This window comes from Danio rerio, chromosome 11, assembly GCF_052040795.2.
Source record: "Danio rerio strain M-AB ecotype USA chromosome 11, GRCz13ab, whole genome shotgun sequence".
NCBI lineage: Eukaryota > Metazoa > Chordata > Actinopteri > Cypriniformes > Danionidae > Danio > Danio rerio.
In genome coordinates this window covers 12,352,380-12,374,718 of record NC_141031.1, presented here as the reverse complement: position 1 = coordinate 12,374,718, position 22,339 = coordinate 12,352,380, and the positions used below count along the sequence as shown (strand labels likewise).

The window sequence follows — 22,339 nt, the reverse complement described above, 5'->3', positions numbered from 1 at the left end:
CGCAATTCCTGAAGAGCCAAAGTCCTGCAAATTTTAGTACCAGCCCTGCTTCAACACACTTATTTGTAGGTATCAAACAAGTTCAAAGTACTCAATTAGTTTGATCTGGTGTGTTTAATTAAGGTTGGAACTAAACTGCGCAGAGCTGCGGTCCTCTAGGAATGGAGTTTGACACCTGTGTATTACATTAACAGATAACATGAACATGTTTAAAGTGGACTTTTGTGACATAAACGCACTGATCAGCAAACCGTTTCAAACCAGCACATTTGAGCTTTCATGAAAATCTATTTTGTTCTTGTACATCAAATGGCTATGGTATGGTCTTTTTCAATGTTTATGTCAGAATAAAAGCCAAAGTTGAATTCAAAACCTTAGAATAATTCACCCAAAAATTTAAATTTACCAACATTTAATCTCCCTTGTGTTCAAAACTGTTTGAGCTTTTTTGATGTTGAACAGAAAAAAGGATATTTTGAAGAATGTTGGCAAACGATAGCCATTGATATCCATAGTTGGAAGAAAAAATACTATGGAAGTCAATGGCTACCAGTTTTCAACATTCTGCAAAATATTTACTTTTGTGTTCAACAAAATTTTTAGGCAAATTATCCTTTTAATTCATGTGGATTTATTTATTTATTTATTAAATCTCTTCCTTATGGATTTTTTGTAAATTTCTACATCAACATTTTGAAGAATGAAAGTTTTTAGATGAATAGGTAACGTCAATGCAGGGCCTAAAATCTCTTAATTCTTTAAAATAATTTCATTAAGCTTTCCTTTCTTAGAAAAAAAATGCATTTCCTACTTAAAGATTTTGTCTTGTTTCTAGTCAAAATATTAAAAATAATTATTAAATCAAGCAACAATTTCTAAACAAGTATAAAATTTTGTTTTGGAAATTTGTTTTTGGAAATTATATGTCAAAATTAAGTGAGTTTTTTTCCTTACAATGAGCATAATAATTGGCCAATGGGGTAAGTAAAATAATCTTTTTGATTTTTTTTTTTTCTTAACTCATTGGAAAATTATTACATTTACTTAATTTTTATTACTTGATTTTTATGTATACTTTTTTTAATATATTATTATATTTTTTTTTGTCTAGAAAGTACTACTTAAGTAAAGTCTTTTTTACATTTTTGGACTAGAAATGAGACACTAGAAAACTCTAAAGCTACGCCCCAAATGGCACACTATGCCCTTAGTGTACTTATGTATGTAGTGCCGTCCCAAATGGAAGACAAATGTTTTTTTACTAAGTGGAAATTCAAACCGTTTCCCAGAGGATGTTTGACGGTTGCCATTAGTGAAATAAATGACCAAACTACCAAATAATTCCTGCCGTGAGTATAACCGCATTCACCATCAGGAGGTGGTATAAACATCCTTGTAGGAGAATTTGAGCTTTGCTCATAGATTTAATCCACGTCTTTGATTGGAAACATAGCTAATGACTTTACTCAACCATTTCTTCTGTGATATATGACGAGGAAGAGAAAACCTAGCATAAAGACATTTTGGTGCACAAAAGTGTTCTTAGAGCTTCCTATGATTACAGTTGAACCACTAAAGTCATGGAATGTTTTAAACTTTTTACTTTATGGAGGGTAAACATATTTTAATTTGTCTAGAAAGTCTAGAGCAGTGATGCCCAAACTAGGGCTTGTAGGCCAAAGTTGGCCCATGGTAACCTTTGATTTGGTCCACCATCCCATCTGAGAAGAGACAGAGAATGATGGGGATGTTTTGAGATTGTAAATTCAAATATAATTTAAGCCATTGTTTGTTTTATTTTTAAAAGCTAACTGAAATTAAATGATGTAAATTAATCAGATTTTGTTTAAATGTATACGGTTAATCGACAGTACAGAGACATTGGTGAGGAAATTAAGTCAAAGGCAGATTCTGCTTGACTACTGTATTCAGTGTTAAACTCCACCGTGTTATAGTTGTTTGTTTTTATTGCATTTACAGTTACAATTTGAAAAGCTATACTGCATTAGTTAATACTATTTAAAATATTGTTTTCTATTTAATTAGAAATTTTGAGAAATAAATGAGTAAATTACCCATGGCAACTTTTATGTAATATAGTTTGGTTTATTTACCTTCGGCCCATGGCTCTCAATGATATTTGGTTTTTGGCCCTATATACGAAAATGTTTGGGCACCCCCGGTCTAGGGGTTTGGAACCATAGGAGTGTGATAAACTAATAACAGAATTAAAGTTTTTGTGTGAACTAACCCTTTAAGAACTTTTGTGTTGCCTCACAAACTCAACTATCATTTCTCATCTCGCAGACTGAACACAATTATGGACTCCGACAAAGTATTGGTGATGCATGCTGGGAAGGTGGTGGAGTTTGACAGCCCTGCTACTCTGTGCCAAAGAGAAGACTCCGCTTTCCAGAAACTTTTAAGTGGAGGGGAAGACCAAGTTTAAAATACTGAATTTGCAGCTAAGAATGTAGTTTGATTGTAAAGCATGACCCACTGCACAGTTTATATCATGCTGTACAATATAGAAGACTCTTTAACTCAGGAAAAATAGTTTTGTTGTTTTATAAATGTCACATTTGTATTTAAATGCAAATTGATCTTAGAAGTAAATTGTTTTTTTTTTTATTATTGGTCTTTATGTTTTTTTATTTGTTTTTTTTTTAAAGAATTATTACTATTGAACAAAAAAAATCTTCTTACATGGAGTGTATGTCTTATTTCCATTGGTGAAAAAAGTACTGAAAAATCCTACAAGTAAAAGTACCATTAATTGCTTAAAAATGTATTGCGAGAAGAGTAAAAGTATCTGTTGTGAATAATTCTCAAAGTATGAGTAAAAATTTGCCCTTTCAAAAGTGCTCAAGAGTAGTGAGTAGGGATGTAACGGTATCAGAATTTCACGGTACGGTAATACCTCGGTATGAATGTCACGGTACGGTATTTATTGAATCATTTACAGGAAAAAAAAAACTTTTGAAAATACTCCAAAAAAGTGCCAAAAGTGTCAATGACATACAAATTAGCCATCTATCTGTTAGCTTTGAAACAGGAACTTCAATTTTAATAACAAAAAATTATTAAACCATGTAAAAAAATAAAGTTTCAATTTAGTATTGTTGAAAACTCATCACATTTAACATTTAATCACTCACTTAGATAGAGATGGGTTTAAAGAAAAATTATCATATAATTATAATCTGGTAAAAGCTGGTATCTCTGGGTATTTACAATGTCCCCTGCAACAGAAAAAACCCCTCTCATTTGGGACTGAGGTTTCTGGGACAAGAGAGATATGACTTGGCCCATGTTGACAGCAGTGGGTAACGTTGTGCATTGTCTTTCCCCCACTTGAGAAGACAAACCATGAGTGAGATAGAGGTCTCTTTGCGGTACAAGTCAATGTCTGCATCAATCTGAACAGTGTGCTGTGTTTCTGCAGTCCCCATGACTGTTATTAGTCGTATTCCCCAACTTGCAAGCACGTGCACACATAGGGCTCAACCTGTGCAGTGCACATGCCCTTTTTAGTCTTGGATAGAAAATGCCCTTCCAAAACGATCAAAAGTGCCCCCGCGACGCGACACAACCTCCGTCCAGTCCAGCCCTTCAGTAGGCGCGCGACAACACCTCTCCTGAGTATGCGCGCTCAACCCCCCCTCGGCGCTTTACAATACGCGCGCCACAACACAGCTGATCAGAACGCGCGCGACAGCACCGCTATTCAGCACGCGCGCGGCGACAACACTGCTTTAGGTTCGATCATTTCCATCTTTTTTTCATCTCCGCTACTAGCAGCACACTCCATTTCCGCATTACTGGATCTGTAGCGACAACAGACCGCAAAGGATTATGGCCACGCCGGGGCTGATGGGAAATGAAGTTTCAGCTACCTCCCGTTCGCTTCATTCGCCTGAGCAAATTTTCTCTGAAGACCTATAGTTTTACCGAGTCATGCGACTTCGGTAATATCGAAAAAATTTAATATTGCGGTATGACGGTATTTACAATACCGTTACATCCCTAGTAGTGAGTATTGCACTTTAAAAAGCTGATGCATTTACATGTAATTTATGCATGTGTGTGTAAACGTAACATTCTGTAGTGCATCTAGTTGTTGCCCAGCAGGCACACAACATCATAAGATTAGGTTAGACTTAGGTTGTGATGTCAGGTGACAAAAATTCAATGTCCAGCCAGCGTCTAAGGGCTAAGTTATTTTTATGTCCAATAATGAAGTCAAATGACGCTGATATTTAGTCATTTTTAGGTGGTTAGAAAGTGACCAAAATCCAAAGTCAAGCCAACATCTTAAACCAGCATCATATTGACATAAGATACTGGCATTAATTAATCAGGTATAGCAACCAAAATCCAACATCTGATTTACGTCATAGGGGTAACATCCACACATCGCCAAGCTGTAACATTATTAGATGTTGATATTTGGTTGATTTTGGATATTTACGTCAGCCTGACTTTCAGAGTTTTGACGTCAACACGATTTTAATTTCCAAATAAATTGTAACATCCCTATGCATTAGGGTAAAAGGTCAATCTGACGCCATGTTGACGTCTTGTGCCTGCTGGGTGTTTAAGGCCATTTTGGTCAACATACAGTAAACATCCGTTATCTTCCCATCAGTGACATGCCTCTAAACAGTCTCTGGGTCAATGCGATTAAAGACTTTGGACATCTTCTTGTACACTTTTAATGCTTCCAAACAGTTTGTTGCAATTCTAAATCGCCCATGTCTTGGGGTATTTCATTAGGATGCGATTTACCTTCTATGTGCGATTTGGACAGGAATCACAGGACTGGTTTTTTCCAATCCCCATAGACAAAAATAAATAAATAAATAATTGTATTGACTGCAAGTTGAGGGACAGTAGTGTAGTAAAAGTACCGATACTGCACTAAAAATGTACTCAATGGAATGTAAACGTTCACAATTCCTGAGAAAACTACTCACAGTAATTTGAGTATTTGCAATGTTACTTTACACCACTGCTTATTTCTAATCCAAATATCTAAAAAGATATTAAATTAAGACACATTATTAGTAAAAAGAAGTTTGTTATCAAATGTAGGATGACAAAATGTAATCTAAAAGGATGATTTTTTTCTTACCCCATTGGCACATTTTTAAAGGAAAAACATACTTAATTTTGACCTATTAAATCTGTAAACACTCTTTTTTTCTTGTATAAAAATGCTTCTCAATAGGATACTTTTTAGACGTTTGGACTAGACCGCTCCATGTAAGAAAACAACTTTTTGTACTGCATTTAATTCTTTAATCAGACAAAAAGGGTCTTATTTTCATTAATCAAGGTGTGTCCCAAAGTGTTCTAATATGTATTTGTGACGTTTGAACCGCATTGTCTTTTCTCAGAATGTTTAGTGCATAATTGGTTATATTAAAGGTGTGAACGCTCGTTATGAACCGTCTCCACCTAGAACAACCTAGGTGGTTGTGCCTACGCCTTGTACAGGTAGTTGTGTCCCAACGGGTATGACTCATTTGTGTGCATAGTTTAGTTTTTTTTCCTATTTCTTTTGATTTTCTCCAATCAATCAGGAATTAGGGAGAGGTTTATTATTGTTATGTCACCCAGCCTCCATGAAGAACAAGCAGTGATGCTGTACCGAGGCATGTGTTTGTACCTTAAACCTGTTTTTCCGCTCTGGAAATGTATTACTTGCTGCAGCGAGAGTTTCATGAACAGTATGAAGAGGACAGAGGTAAACACGGACTCATCCAGTGGAAACATCCAGTCATTAGCATGACATTTTATTACTAGACATTGAACAAGGATATAAAAGCTCATAGGATACAAGGTAAGGCTTTTCTTTTGTTGTTCACATTTAAACATTAGCTTGGACTGTTTAAAACAAATTGTTTAATCTTAAAGAAACTGCAATCTTGTATGTTTAGCTAGCATAGGTGTCAAGTTGGTTTGAATTACTATGCAGAGAATGCACAAGTTATGCTTGTTTAATTTCATTTTTACAATATTTTACAAAAAGTTGAATGTATTTAAATTGCATTTATGTGTCAATACCTCTAATTATTGCATAGGGATGTTTTTTAAACTGGTAAATCTGAACATTTACTGTATTTTTGTATACCACATATTACTAAAAGAGTGTTTCTGATGCACATTTTCAGATTCTGAACATCTTAATTTGTGATTACTATAAATAAAAGGGTAACAGCTTTGTGCAAGTTTGTAAAATTACCATATACCATATTTTGTACCTAGTAATCCAATGTTTTTGGTAGATTTTATGATGAAATAGCTGACAATTAAGTCATCACAGTTGAACAGGTTATCAATATGTCTTTACAGATGATCATGGGATAATCTGGTACCTCTGCGATTGCGCAGCTTTAAAACAGAGGGTGTGGTTAAAAAGGTGAGGTCTGCTCAGTTTCTTTTGTCTGGCCTAACCTGTTCCTAACGCCCTCTTGTTACACTATCCTAACAATTCTTTGAATACCTCACAGTTTCGTCTGTATGTTTATTCACCAATGCGATAAATGCTGACTTTAAAAAAAAAAAAAGCATGGAAGTTTTCTCAGTTTCTTTCAGTCTGAGAGAAGTGCTTCTATTCATTTACTGATTGCCCCATACTGTATGTATTATACAGTATAAATATGCAGTGGTGTAAAGTAACTAATTACAAATACTCAAACTACTGTAATTGAGTAGTTTTTCTAAGGAAATGTGTACTTCTACTTTCCCTTAGATGCACTTTTAGTGCTGTATCAGTACTTTTACTCCACTACTTTCCTTCAACCTGCAGTCACTACTTTATTTTCTCCTGTCTATGGGGATAAGAAAAATCTGTCCTGTGATTCCTGTCCAATCTAATAGCATATGGAAGTAAAGAGGTAAATCGAAGCATAATTAACTACCTCAAGACATGTGCGATTTATAATTGCAGTTAACTGTTTGGAAGCATTAAACGTGTCCAAGAAGATGTCCAAAATCTTTACTTACATTTACATATTAAATGTAGTGCAAGTAGAGTAAAAGTATTTGTTGTAAATATTACTCAAAGTATGAGTAAAAATTAGCCCTTTCAAAAATACTCAAGATTTGTGTGTAGTGAGTTTTACTCTGTTGAAAGCTGGTTTACATGTAATTTGTAAATGTGTGTAAACGTAATATTCTGTAGTGCATCTAGTTATTGCCCTGCAGGGACACAACATCATAAGACGTTATTATTAGGTTAGATTTAGGTTGTGATGTCAGGTGACCAAGATTTTATGTCTAGTCAGCGTCTAATGACCTTATTTTGATGTCCAATAATAAAGTCAAATGGCGTACATATTTGGTCTATTTTAAGTTGTTAGAAAGTGACCAAAATCCAACGTCATATTGACATTTTCAAATACAGACATTTATTCATCAGGTATGGCAACCAAAATCCAATGTCTGATAGATGTCATAGTGGTAACATACACAATGTGAAGATGTAACATCATTAGACATTGATATTTGGTTGATTTTAGGTTGAATGTTGGACATTGACGTCGGCCTGATGTTGAGACCCGATTTTCATGTCCAAACAAAATGCAACATCCCAATGACGTTAGGGTACAATGTCAATCTAACGTCATGTTGATGTCTTGTACCTGCTGGGTGTTCAAGGTCACTTCGGTCATCATGCAGCAAACATCCGCCATCCTCTCATCAGCGACATGCATCTAAACAGTCTCTGGGTCAATGCGATTAAAGATTTTGGACATCCTTTTGGACACTTTTAATGCTTCCAAACAGTTTGCTCCAATAATAAATCGCCCATGTCTTAAGGTAGTTCATTATGATGCGATTTACCTTCTCTGTGTTTGATTGGACAGGAATCACATGACTGATTTTTCTAATTCGAAAAAAATAAAGTAGTGGAGTAAAAGTACAGATACTGCACTAAAAATGTACTCAAGGGAAAGTAAAAGTATGCGTTTTTAAAACTACTTAGTAAATTACAAGTCCTGAGAAAAACTATAAAAACAGTAATCTGAGTATTTGTAATTAGTTACTTTACACCACTGCCAACGTCCAACCTAAAATCAATTCAATATCAACGTCTAATCATGTTACAGCTTGACACTATGACGTCAATGAGACATTGGATTTTAGTTGCCATACCTGACAAATAAATGTCAGTATCTGATGTCAATATAACGCTGGATTAAGATGTTGGCTCGACGTTAGATTTTAGTCACTTTCTAACACAAGTTAAAATCAACTAAAATATCTGCATCATTTCACATCATTATTGGATGTCAAAAAAACTCCTTAGATGCTGGTTAGACGTTGAATTTTGGTCACCTGACGTTACAACCTAAATCTAACCTAATTTTATTGTCCTATGATGTTGTGTGACTGCTGGGCAATGACTAAATGCACTACAGAATGTTACGTTTACACACACATGCACAAATTGCACATAAAAGCATCAGCTTTTAACAGCGTAATACTCACTACTCCTGAATACTTTTGAAATTTCTACTTCTTACTCATACTTTGAGTAATATTTACAATAGATACTTTTACTGTACTTGCACTACATATTTAGTCAAGTAATGGTACTTTTACTTGAGTATGATTTTTCAGTATTTTTCCCACCACTGAATATATGTATATATGTTTATAATGTTTAAGTATGTGATTGTATTGTGACTTAACATGCATTTGTAATAATTTGCATTGAAACGTGGTTCTCATGAGTGCAAATTTCCCTTTGCATTAACAGGTTTCAGTTCTGGAGGCTTTCGTGTAAATATATATATATACTGGTGAAATGGTATGTTATCTGTTTTTAATCTTATTTGTCCTCCAAACATGTTGATTATGCTTTTTGTGCTTGATTTTGTGTTACTGTTTTAGTTATTATTAGAAATAAATGATGATTAAATTTCTGATGAAATGCTATTTTGTGTAAACTGGCAATGCATATGTTGCTCATCAAAACTTTAAAATGTTAGATTTATTTATGCATGTAATTAATTTAATGTAAAAATCACTGTGTTTTGTAATTGCCAGGCTCTTTACCAAAGAAGCCTCTCCGACAGCCTGCTGCTTGAAGATAATGTCTCTGGAGAATACACAGACCTGCACTTTCTTGAAGGTACAGTCGCATATTTGATTATGATTTTATTTTCTTTAGGTCAAGGCTGGCTGAATAATTATAATAATATTCTGTGAAATTGTAAATACAACTGAGCAAAGCTGTGAAATGTAATAAATCTCCTCTGAAGGCCAGAGAGCGCTCTTGCCAGAAACTCCGGCTACATCCGGATCTATTTGAAAACGGCATTTTCATCTAACACACTCCAATATCTATTTCCGATTATTTTTGTCATCAACACTAAAACGACTGAAAACCCTTTTGTTCATGTATTGCATGTGGACAGATGTACGACGATTTTACCTGCGTCATATCTGCCTGGCGTTTATTTACTTTCCGTCTCTTTGAAACATTGCGGCAAAAGGCAATATGGAGCATGTACAAACTGACAATAATCTTTAAAATAGCTGTCAAAATGGGCAGCATCCAAAACACCTGCTTTACAGTGTCTTCGACCGTGTTAGCTGAATTGGTCACATGATTGCATCACATGATTAAATGCGTCATTGTTTTTGAAAGCCTCCATAATGACATTTTCAGATTTAGCCACTTTAGGCAGCGTTTTCAAAAAGATACATTTTAGTTTCCTAAAAATAAAACGCAGTCTCAGTGTGTATGGAAGGACAAAATGTGTGTTTTTCAGTGTTGGGCACTAGCATCGCTACAAGTAGTGACACTACTAGGTTTACAACATGTCTCAGTAGCGTAGCAGTAGCTGTTTGTTTTAGTCAAGTAGCGCAGTATCGTCCACACAAGTTACATTTGCTGATTGCGGATCAATAAGTGGCAGCATCGAAATTCATGGAGCTGTGATGCCGGTGTCTAGCCGATGAAAGTTAATCCATATGATGGCGATAATGAAGATTTCTTCTTCCACCTGTTTTACGGTGGTCAACAACAAACTTTTTGGTGGGTTGCTGCCACCTCTCACTCTGGTCTGTGTTGTCGCTAACACAAGAAATTTGCTGCATGGAAAGATGACTGAGGGAGAGGAGTTATGTGTAAAGCAGGATTCCGCGTTACCATACCTCGAGAAGTACATGTTAAGATGTAGTAAATGCTATGATAATAACTATTAGTTCATGATAGTGTCTGATGATACTACATTTATGTAGTGTAATTCATTAATGAAGAGTTGTAAATATATATACAATATAATGCTTATCCATAAAAAAAAAATCCCTTTATTTTAAATTACTATAGTATTTTAAATGTGTTGCATCTGGTTTTATAGATTTTTTTTGGTTTTGCTGTTATATAATATAATTTGTTGGTAAATAATTGAACTGAACAATTATGCCTCATATGTTTTATTGACAGTTTTGTTGATCACTAAGATATGATTGACTTGGATTTAAGTTGCTTCGATTTAAAAATGAAAATTGCAAAAATAGCTTAGATCGAGCTAAGCTATTTTTGCCAAGTAGCTATTAGCTTAGGGCCTACTCACGCTATGCTATCCGGACCGTGCCCAGGGCCCGTTTCCGGGATCGTTTGAGAAGTGTGAGTGCTCTGAATCGGGCTCAGGCATGGTTCACTTTGCCGGCCCTTGCCCGGTTGGAAGAGGTATGCCAGAGCGCTGTAGACTTGGGCTTTAGCTCGGTACGCTTGTGTGTGAGTGCAAAACGCACCTAAGCCCGAAACTGAAAGCGAGAGGGGACTTTTAAGGGACTGTTTTATATGGATTAATTAATCATTCTTACTGTTTAATGAACGCGAACTGTCATAGTTTATTAAACACGCAAACCCCTCCCTGCATGACAGCTGCGCACCTTCAGCAAACCTCCTAATTCCTGCAGCAGGAGGACTTTATGATTGTTTATGAGCATCAAAAGTGGCTGATCTGTTCTGCGAAATATTTGACTGTGTGTCACTGCATATGAAACGACTTAAACAATATAATTAAAGAAATCTCCACTGTGCTGAGCAAAAGTGCTTACTGAACAGCATATCATCAATGATGTAAGCATACCCAGGCCCGAATGTAATGTGAGTGCGGGGTGTCAGGGGGGACGGGAGGGGGAGGGCAAGCGTGTTTTGACCTGGTTCAAGGCAACTGTACAAAGTGTGAGTACGCCCTTAGCTTGCTACATTTTCCAGAGGGTAGTTTTAGTGTAGTTAAGCTACATTTTAAGTAGAGTAGCTAATAGCTTAGCTCACAACATTTTTCAAGTAACTTGCCCAACACTGGTGTTTTTAAACGAAAACATATTTGTGCGCTGCCTCTAAATGTCTAGAAAGAAAATCAGGAAATGGCCTTATAATCCTCATTATTAACAAAACTGAACTGGTTTCATTGATTAAGCATAATTAACAATCAGACAACTATGGAATTATCTCACAAAATAAATGATTTCAAACACTTGACTGAGCTTATGAGGTAAGTTTGGAGTTAAACTATGTTATTATGTGTGGTATTTTCATGTGCTCCATTTACTACACAGAGCCATAGTTAATTGAAAAGCTGCACAAACTTCGACTCTTTGTAGTAAATGCTGCTCCATCTAAGCGCATGTGCTGGAGGTTTTCTAAAACTAATTTTACTGAGAAAATATGCATGAAAATTGCCTAATCGGCCAGTCCTAAAATACTATCACTATACGATCACTATAAAGTTATTGAGCATCATAGCATCACTTTTTTACAAAGAACTTCTTATTGGTCTTATTCTTTGGTGTAAGTGTGGGTTCAGCCATCAATACCTATTGGTTTAGACTTATGGTGTCATTTGTTTTCTCTAATTTTTAGCAGCAAAAAAACAACAACAAAAAAAAACAGATTGTTCTGCTGCTTGATGTTGTAAACTTATATTTTCCTTTTTATACTTTATTATTACAAAATAACTTTGCCCTGAACCCACCAATCAATTTTGTGTTTAAAGGATGATTAAAAATTCTTGCTAAGGGAACTTCTGCGTAATGAATAATGTTGATAATTTTCACATTGCAATTTTTAGGGGAAGATATTGTTGGTGCCAGTGATCAGCTTGAGCTAAAAAGGAATAAACAAAAGAAGAATGAAGCTGTGGACATTTTGAAGTTGATTAATAATGACAAGGAGTTCTCAAAGCATGGATTAAAATCCAGCAGAAGTTTGGAAAATCTGGATATGAAAGCTCCAGTTGAGGTCTGTTTTTTTATTTTTATTTTTTGCTTTTAAAGCACTAAATCATATGTCCAGCAAACCCATTGATTTGTTCTAACTGAAATGTTTCAACAGGTGTGGAAAGATTCATATGACAGACTTTACAATGCTAAAGTCAAGAGATTTCTAAAAGGAAGTCAAGTTGCAAAGGATAAAAGGCATAGCAAACATGGCAGTGGTCAAGAGACAACTGAAACACTTGACCGCAAAAGCAAGGTAAACATTGCAACTTTGCTTCAGAATGCAGATCGGATGTGTCTCGCACCATCTGAAACAGAATTTGATGAGAAAACAAGGTCATCCATTAGCCATTATGATCCCAGGGATTCTACAGGTGACTTGATGAGAGCAAAGCTCAAAACCAACACTGCAAGAGATTTTTCATCACTTCAATCCAAAGTGAACCTGACCAATGTTGAGCATGAAATAAACCTACGGGGTGGAACATATACAGACTTAGAAAAAGATGTTGGTTTTAATACACCAGATCGTACACTCTCTCATGGTCAAGTATCTCCTGTGATGCACCTCACAAAAGGACATTTTAAGACCCCCAAAGCAGTGCTTAATTCCCCTGATATGAATATGGATGTACCATCAGATAATGTCGAGAAATCAAAATTTAAACTGCCAAAATTTAGCTTCTCTGGAAACAACAATCCAGACATCAAATATGATGCAAGTATGAAGGGGTCACCAGCCGAAGTAGCTGCAGGACTAAATGGCCCTAACATAAAAATTGATGGCCCAAAGGTTGATTACAAAGGTTTGAAAACAGACTTGGACATGGATATGCCATCTGGAAAACCAAAAACTGCTCTCTCAGGGCCCAAGATGATGACATCTGAAATGGATGTGTCAACTTCAAAGTTTATTGCAGACTGTAATTCACCTGACATTAAAATTAGAGGTCAAAAACCAGGCATGGATGTTGATTTACCTAAAGGTAATATTAAAGCTTCAAATTTAAAACCCCCCTATCTTGACTTGAATGCATCTGATCTTATTGTAAAGGCTCCTTCAGGACCTAACCTTAAAATAAAGTCTTCAGACCTGAATTTCAAAAATTCCAATGTTAATGAGGGAATTAATGACCCTGGTATGGATCTGACTCTACCTCATGCTGATCTGAAAAACCCAAATGACTTTGGCCTCACAGGCCCCAAAATACAAACACCTAATTATGACCTAAAGACCCCTGAAATGGATCTTTCAACTCCCAAGCTAAAGACCGGATTAGATTCAACAGATATCAACATTAAATGTCAGAAACCTGATATCACAGACACAAATATTGATTTATCCAAGGGTAAAATCACAGTACCAAATTTAAAAACACCCAGTCATGACTTCAATGCACATGATTTGGACATCAATGCCCCTTCAGGTAAAATAAAAATGCCCAAATTAAAGATCTTTGGTAACAAGCCAGAAGGATCCAGTCTTAAAATCAAGTCTTCAGATCTGAATCTCAAAACCCCCAAAATTAAGGGTGGAATTGATACGCCAGAACTCAATCTAACTCAGCCTCAAACTGATTTAAAAGCCCCTAACATGGATATCAAATCACCTGATGCCTCAAAACTAAAGATGCCTAGGCCACATATGAATGTTGATGCGAACATTGAACAGCATGACCTTGATCTGAGTGCATTAACACCCAAACTTAATGCAGGTATAAAAAGCCCTCATATTGACATTAATGGACCGATTGCTGATATCAAGGGTCCAAAAACAGATCTTACACTACCGAACATGGACATGCCTTTAGAAAAAAAGAAAATGCCCACTTTCAAAATGCCTGATTTTGGTCTTTCAGCACCCAATATAAGAACACTTGATGCTGATCTTAAGACCCCTCAAATGAATCTGTCTGCTCCAAAGTTTAAGGGAGACTTTAATTCCCCAGATCTCAGCATTAGTGGTCATAAGCCAGATATAACAGCACCAGACATGAATGGGGATTTCTCAAAAGGTAAAATTAAAGGAACAAATCTCAAGAATCCAAATTTTGACATGGATACACCAGATTTTAAGATGAATTCCCCTTCAAGTAAACTGAAGCTGCAAAAATTTGGCATCTCAGGTAGCAAGAAAAAAGGACCTGATCTTAAAATCAAATCTCCAAACTTGAATATCAAAAGCCCCAAAATGAAGGGAGGAATTGACACCCCAGACATGGATCCGACTCTGCCTCAAGTGAATTTAAAAGCTCCCAACCTAGATCTCAAATCTCCTGATATTGATCTTAAGGACCCATCAGGTAAATTTAAAATGCCCAGTTTAGGTCTTCCAGGTTTAAAAGAGCCACATATAAATGTGGATGCTGGCATAGATCAGCCGGACCTAAATGTAAGTCCATTAACTCCTAAGCTAAATGCTGGGATAAATGGTCCAGATATTGATATTCATGGACCTCATGCTGATTTCAAAGGTCTGAAAACAGATCTTAAACTTCCTGACATGGACATGCCATCTGGAAAAAAGAAAATGCCCAATTTCAAAATGCCTAGTTTTGGTCTAACCGGGCCCAAATTGAAAACACCCGATTATGATTTGAAGACCCCTGATATGGATCTTTTCCCTCCAAAGTTTAAGGCAGACTTTGATTCCCCAGACATAAACCTTGGTCATAACATTGATGTCACAGCTCCAAACTTGAATGTTGACTTACCAAAAGGTAAAATTAAAGGGCCAGATTTGAAGACACCTGATCTTGACATGAATGCACCTGACTTTGATATAAATGCCTCATCAGGTAAAATGAAGCTGCCAAAATTTGGTCTTTCTGGCAAGCCAAAAGGCCCAGATTTTAAAATCAATTCTCCAAAGCTGAATCTCAAAAGCCCCAAAATTAAGGGTGGAATTGATACCCCAGACATGGATATGACTCTGCCTCAAGCTGATTTCAAAAGCCCAAACCTAGATCTCAAATCTCCTGATATTGACCTTAATGGCCCGTCAGGTAAATTGAATATGGCAAAACCAAAGGTGCCAAGTTTAAATTTGTCAGGTTTAAAAGGGCCACATATGAATGCTGACGTTAATCATCCCGACCTTAATCTGACTGCATCAACACCCAAACTAAATGCTGGGATAAGTAGTCCAGATATTGACATTCATGGAGCTGGTCTCAAAGGTCCACAAACGGACCTTACTCTTCCAGACATGGACATGCCATCTGGAAAAATGAAGCTGCCCAATTTAAAGTTTCCTAAATTTGGTCTATCAGGACCCAAATTGAAAACACCCGATTATGATTTGAAGACCCCTGACATGGATCTTTCCCCTCCAAAGTTTAAGGCAGACTTTGATTCCCCAGACATAAACCTTGGTCATAACATTGATGTCACAGCTCCAAACTTGAATGTTGACTTACCAAAAGGTAAAATTAAAGGACCAGATTTGAAGACACCTGATCTTGACATGAATGCACCTGACTTTGACATAAATGCCCCATCAGGTAAAATGAAGCTGCCAAAATTTGGTCTTTCTGGCAAGCCAAAAGGCCCAGATTTTAAAATCAATTCTCCAAAGCTCAATCTCAAAAGCCCCAAAATTAAGGGTGGAATTGATACCCCAGACATGGATATGACTCTGCCTCAAGCTGATTTTAAAAGCCCAAACCTAGATCTCAAATCTCCTGATATTGACCTTAATGGCCCGTCAGGTAAATTGAATATGGCAAAACCAAAGATGCCAAGTTTAAATTTGTCAGGTTTAAAAGGGTCACATATGAATGCTGACGTTAATCATCCCGACCTTAATCTGACTGCATCAACACCCAAACTAAATGCTGGGATAAGTGGTCCAGATATTGACATTCATGGAGCTGGTCTCAAAGGTCCACAAACAGACTTTACTCTTCCAGACATGGACATGCCATCTGGAAAAATGAAGCTGCCCAATTTAAAGTTTCCTAAATTCAGTCTATCAGGGTCCAAACTGAAAACACCAGATTACGATTTGAAGACCCCTGAAATGGATCTTTCCACTCCAAAGTTTAAGGCAGACTTTGATTCCCCAGACATAAACCTAGGTCATAACATTGATGTCACAGCTCCTAACATGAATGTTGACTTACCAAAAGGTAAAATTAAAGGACCAGATTTGAAGACACCTGATCTTGACATGAATGCCCCTTCAGGTAAACTGAAGCTGCCAAAATTTGGGTTTTTTGGCAAGCCAAAAGGCCCAGATTTTAAAATCAATTCTCCAAAGCTGAACCTCAAAAGCCCCAAAATTAAGGGTGGAATTGATACCCCAGACATGGATCTGACTCTGCGTCAAGCTGATTTCAAAAGCCCAAACCTAGATCTCAAATCTCCTGATATTGACCTTAATGGCCCATCAGGTAAATTGAATATGGCAAAACCAAAGATGCCAAGTTTAAATATGTCAGGTTTAAAAGGGCCACATATGAATGCTGATGTTGATCATCCCGACCTTAATCTGACTGCATCAACACCCAAACTAAGTGCTGGGATAAGTAGTCCAGATATTGACATTCATGGAGCTGGTCTCAAAGGTCCACAAACAGACTTTACTCTTCCAGACATGGACATGCCATCTGGAAAAATGAAGCTGCCCAATTTAAAGTTTCCTAAATTCGGTCTATCAGGGCCCAAATTGAAAACACCCGATTATGATTTGAAGACCCCTGACATGGATCTTTCCCCTCCAAGGTTTAAGGCAGACTTTGATTCACCAGACATAAACCTAGGTCATAACATTGATGTTACATCTCCTAACTTGAATGTTGACTTACCAAAAGGTAAAATCAAAGGGCCAGATTTGAAGACACCTGATCTTGACATGAATGCACCTGACTTTGATATAAATGCCTCATCAGGTAAAATGAAGCTGCCAAAATTTGGTCTTTCTGGCAAGCCAAAAGGCCCAGATTTTAAAATCAATTCTCCAAAGCTGAATCTCAAAAGCCCCAAAATTAAGGGTGGAATTGATACCCCAGACATGGATGTGACTCTGCCTCAAACTGATTTCAAAAGCCCAAACCTAGATCTCAAATCTCCTGATATTGACCTTAATGGCCCGTCAGGTAAATTTAATATGGCAAAACCAAAGATGCCAAGTTTAAATATGTCAGGTTTAAAAGGGCCACATATGAATGCTGATGTTGATCATCCTGACCTTAATCTGACTGCATCAACACCCAAACTAAATGCTGGGATGAGTAGTCCAGATATTGACATTCACGGACCTGGTCTCAAAGGTCCAAAAACAGATCTTACAGTTCCAGACATGGACATGCCATCTGGAAAAATGAAACTGCCCAATTTAAAGTTTCCTAAACTCGGTCTATCAGGGCCCAAACTGAAAACACCAGATTACGATTTGAAGACCCCTGAAATGGATCTTTCAGCTCCAAAGTTTAAGGCAGACTTTGATTCCCCAGATCTAAACCTAGATAATAACCTTCATGTCACGGCTCCTGACATGAATGTTGATTTACCGAAAGGTCAAATGAAAGCACTAGATTTAAAGAAACCGAATCTTGACATGCGCATGCCAACTGGAAAAATTAATATGCCCACATTAAAAATGCCAAAGTTTGGTGTTTCAGGAACAAAAATAAAAACGCCAGACTATGACTTGAAGACCCCTGAAATGGATCTTTCTGCCCCAGAATTTAAGGCAGACCTTGATACCACGGATATCAACATTAAAGGCAATAAGCCAGATATCACAGGACCAGACATGGATTTTGATATCCCAAAAGGTACATTTAAAGGACCAAATTTGAAGACACCCAATTTTAACATGAGTGCACCTGACCTTGACATAAATGCTCCTTCAGGTAAAATGAAGCTGCCGAAATTTGGCAAGCCAAAAGGCACAAATTTTAAAATGACTTATCCAAAGTTGACTTTCAAAAACCCCCAAAATAAGGGAGGAATTGATATTCCTCAAACTGATTTTAAAAGCCCAAACCTAGATGCTGACTTGGATCATCCTGGCCTTAATCTGAGTGCATCAACTCCAAAACTAAATGCAGGGATAAATAGTCCTGACATGAATGTTCATGGATTTAATGCTGATCACAAAGGTATGACAACAGACCTCACACCTCCTGACATCAACATGCCATCTGGAAAAATGAAACTGCCCAATTTAAAGATGCCTAAATTTGGTCTATCAGGACCCAAATTGAAAACACCAGAGTATGATCTTAAGAACCCTGAAATCGGTCTTTCAGCTCCAAAGGCAGACTTTGATTCTCCAGAATTCAATATTAAAGGTCAAAAGCCAGAAATCTCAGGACCAGACATGGATGTAAATATTCCTAAAAATAAATTTAAAGGACCAAGTTTTAAGAAACCTAATATTGATATGAATGCACCTGACCTTGACATAAATTCCCCTTCAGGTAAACTGAAGCTGCCAAAATTTAGTTTATCAGGAAGCAAACCAAAAAGCCCAGAATTCAAAGTCGAATCTCAAAACCTGAATCTTAAAACCCCTCAGATTAAGGGAGGAATCGATACCCCAGACATGGATCTAAATCTGCTTCAGGCTAAAATGAAAACCCCTAAACTAGATTTAAAATCTCCTGATGTTGATCTTAATGACCCATCAGGCAAATTTAATATGGCAAAACCAAAGATGCCAAGTTTAAATTCGCCAGGTTTAAAAGGGCCACATATGGATGCTGACATTGATCATCCAGACCTTAATCTAAGTGCATCATCTAAACTAAATGCAGGGGTAAAAAGCCCTCATATTGATATTGATGGACCTAATGCTGATTTCAAGGTTCCAAAAACAGACCTAACACTCCCCAATATGGACATGCCATCTAGTAAAAAGAAAATGCCTAATTTTAAGATACCTGATGTTGGTTTTACAGGACCCAAAATCAATATGCCTGACTATGATAAGCCAGCTAAAATAAATCTTTCGGCTGCAACGTTTAAGGCAGACTTGGATTCACCAGACATCAACTTTAGAGGTCATAAGCCAGATATCACAGCACCTGACATGAATGTTAATGTGCCTAAAAGCAAAATAAATGTACCAAATTTCAAGAAACCTAATGTTGATTCGAACACTCCAGAGATTGACATTGATGCGCCTTCCGCTAAAATGAAACTTCCAAAGATTGGCCTCTCAGATTTAAAAGCTGAAGGACCTGATTTTAAAATGAAATCTCCAAAATTGAAAACCAAAAGCCCCAAAATTAATGGAGGAATCGATACTCCGGGAATGGACTTGACTCTGCCTCAGACTGATCTGAAAACTTCAAATTTAGATTTTAGACCACCTGATATTGATGTTAATGGCCCTTCAGGTAAATTTAATATGTCCAAGTTAAAAATGCCCAGTTTGGGTCTGTCAGGTTTGAAAGAGCCACATTTTGATGATGACATTGATCATCCAGACATCCGTCTTAGTTCATCACCTCCCAAACTAAATGCTGGGACTAATCATCCTGATTTTAACATTCATGGACCTAATGGTGATTTTACACTTCCCAAAACAGAAATGCCATCTGGAAAAATAAAAACATCCACATTTAAGATGCCTGATATTGGTTTCTCTGGACAAAAAATAAAGACACCCGACTATGATTTAAAGGCCCCTAATTTAGATCTCTTTAATTCACCAGATTTAAGTACCAGGAGTCATAAACCTGATTTCAGAGTCCCAGACAAGAATGTTGATTTTCCTAAAGGCAAAATAAAGGCAACCAATTTCAAACCCAATCTCGATGTCTACACACCAGAATTAGATAACCCTGATTTTCAAGGCCTGGGGTCTAATGATGATTTCCATGACTATACAAAAATGCACGCCAACAACTTTGCAATTCCAAGAGGTAATATAAAGGCAGGCAAAACATATGATCTAGATCCTTCCTTAAGAGACATTAGAATGCCAAACCATCAGAAATATGGTACCTCAAAATTCACCATGCAGGACCCTTATTTTGATTTGAACAGTGGTATGAACATTTCAGGAAAAGCCCAGAGGCCTAAAATGACAAGACATCTCCCCGACTCACCCGATGTCACAATGGCTTTACCAACCCCAAGACCCAGAACCTCTGGAGTAGTTCCAACATCATCAGATGTTTACTACAGCGAAATGTCTGGTGCACACAGATCAAGAGATCATAAAAGAACAGGGAGTAACTTTGAAATTGATGACAGCTGGAACAAAATATCAGTGCCTAAACTTCAAGCCCCAACCAGAACTGAGAATTTGCCTGTGAGAAATTCAAATATGGGAATGAGTCCAAAGCAAATCTCACCCCATAGGGGAGGTGATGCAAGATATTATAGGAAAACTCAAATGGTTCCAAGACGTCATTACACTACTGATGACATTTGTTACACTTACAAAGGGATGCCTAGAAGAGATGGTCGGGGAAACGAGCAAAGTGACTATAGTCGCAGACGCACAATGAGACATCTGCAAATACAAGCAATGGATCTGGAGGTTCCAGAAAGCACGTTGAAAGGGTCAAAAATGAATGTTCTTAAACTAATGTAGTAGGATAAGTTTTAAAAAAGTGAATGGGGAGACATGGTTGAGCTTGTGCTTTCTAATCATTTTTATCAGAACTGACAATTGTGGGTTGATTGCCGCAACCTTTATGTATAAAATAATTCGAGTAGATGTCGATTTCTTCACCTTTCCATAAACAATGTGTTATACATGTATTTTAAATTGAATAGTATCATGTGCACTTACTAAAGATTTATAAAGGTTTTACTAAAACGTTTTTCTTTATTTTTTTTATGGAGGATGGATATTGTAAACTATATATTTTTGTAAATTCTACATAATGTTAAAGTAATGTGTACAATGTGGGTAAGTTATACATATGTAAAAAGCTTTTTTGTGTATTGACATTTTTCTTCTTCTTTTTAAAGTTACTTATCTGTTATTGCAGATATTTCTGTGCCATGAAGTATCTAGTAAGGTACAGTAGGGGTAATTGTTTTGAAGGATGTATATAAATATTTGTGAAATATTACTGCTAACACATTTGCACAAATGTACAGTTGTTGTTGTCGGCTGTTTTCCAACTCAAATAAAGTAATATACCCTTGGCTGAGGGTTATTTAGAAAACATTTTTTTTAATAATTGTAAAAAGAAAAAATGTGTCGTTATATCAAAAATATTTGCACACGTTGACAAAATCTGCATGTCAATTATTACATTTTCAAAGCCATTCAAAAGTGTGTTTTCAAAAATCTTCATTGCTTGCAAGTTTCATTGTTATGACGTAGTTCAGTAATTTTGTGTTTCCCAAAACCAACCAGCGGTGTGAAATACTTGAGCACTTTTACTGTATTATTTAATTAGTATTTTGGGGGATGTAGTATTTTGTACTTTACTGTACAAATACTTGAATATATTTCTGAAAAAACAGTACTTTTACACCTCATTATTGGATTTGAAATTAAAGTACTCATATATTTACCTTAGATTTTCTTTCATTTTATGCAAATGTGTGATTGACGCAATTATTTTTTATTAAAATTTCACCTTAATATCTGAAGTACACTGACCATAATGTATATAGCTTTTTCTAAATGTAATATTTTTTTTGTCAGTTTGTGTGTGTTAGCTGTCTGTTTAGTACAGAATGCAGAATATTGTGTTTTGTTTGTGTGTTAGTGTTAGCTTTCTGTTGATGGAATGCAGAAGATTTTATGCAAAAAAAAAAATCATTCATGAGAATTTGTTTTTCAAATAATTAATTTTCTGGTGATAACTAATTCATCAGGGGGGTTAGTGTCATGTTCACTTTGTGTAGTTTCTCAGGCATTATCTCTGAATATATTTTTACAATTGAATTGTATGCAGACATGTTGTAAGCATTGAGTATTATACTGTTTATTTCACTTTGCATTAAAATTTCTGATTTAATTTTTGTCTGGTCTGGTTTTATAAATACATAAGTAGCCGAAATTTGCCAAACAATGTGAAATAAAATAAACGCTAAAATAAACATACACATAACCAGAACTGTTTTTATATCTCTGTTATTGTTACTACACCCACCTCTTACTGTTGAT

The 22,339-nt window shown here is 36.3% G+C and overlaps 3 protein-coding genes across 4 annotated transcripts in view; all 3 read left to right on the top strand.

The window, feature by feature from the left end:
* abcc10 (ATP binding cassette subfamily C member 10) overlaps positions 1-2,631 on the top strand; it is a 56,203-nt gene extending 53,572 nt beyond the window's left edge. For both annotated transcript variants that reach the window (XM_087273308.1, XM_087273309.1), the window contains exon 22: positions 2,308-2,631. In XM_087273308.1, the coding sequence (XP_087129434.1) occupies positions 2,308-2,449 (142 nt within the window). In that variant the 3' untranslated portion in view covers positions 2,450-2,631. The remainder of the gene's footprint in view (positions 1-2,307) is intronic.
* The window catches only part of npepps (aminopeptidase puromycin sensitive), a 302,499-nt gene that overhangs the window by 261,484 nt on the left and 18,676 nt on the right, over positions 1-22,339 (top strand). The gene's annotated exons all lie outside the window — the stretch shown is intronic.
* si:ch211-69b7.6 lies at positions 5,732-22,190 on the top strand. The gene is made up of 6 exons (XM_087273302.1): positions 5,732-5,845; positions 6,358-6,424; positions 8,771-8,821; positions 9,061-9,145; positions 12,102-12,271; positions 12,365-22,190. Exons 3-6 carry the CDS (start codon positions 8,819-8,821, stop codon positions 20,801-20,803), a joined length of 8,697 nt encoding a protein of 2,898 aa, XP_087129428.1. The 5' UTR covers positions 5,732-5,845; positions 6,358-6,424; positions 8,771-8,818; the 3' UTR covers positions 20,804-22,190.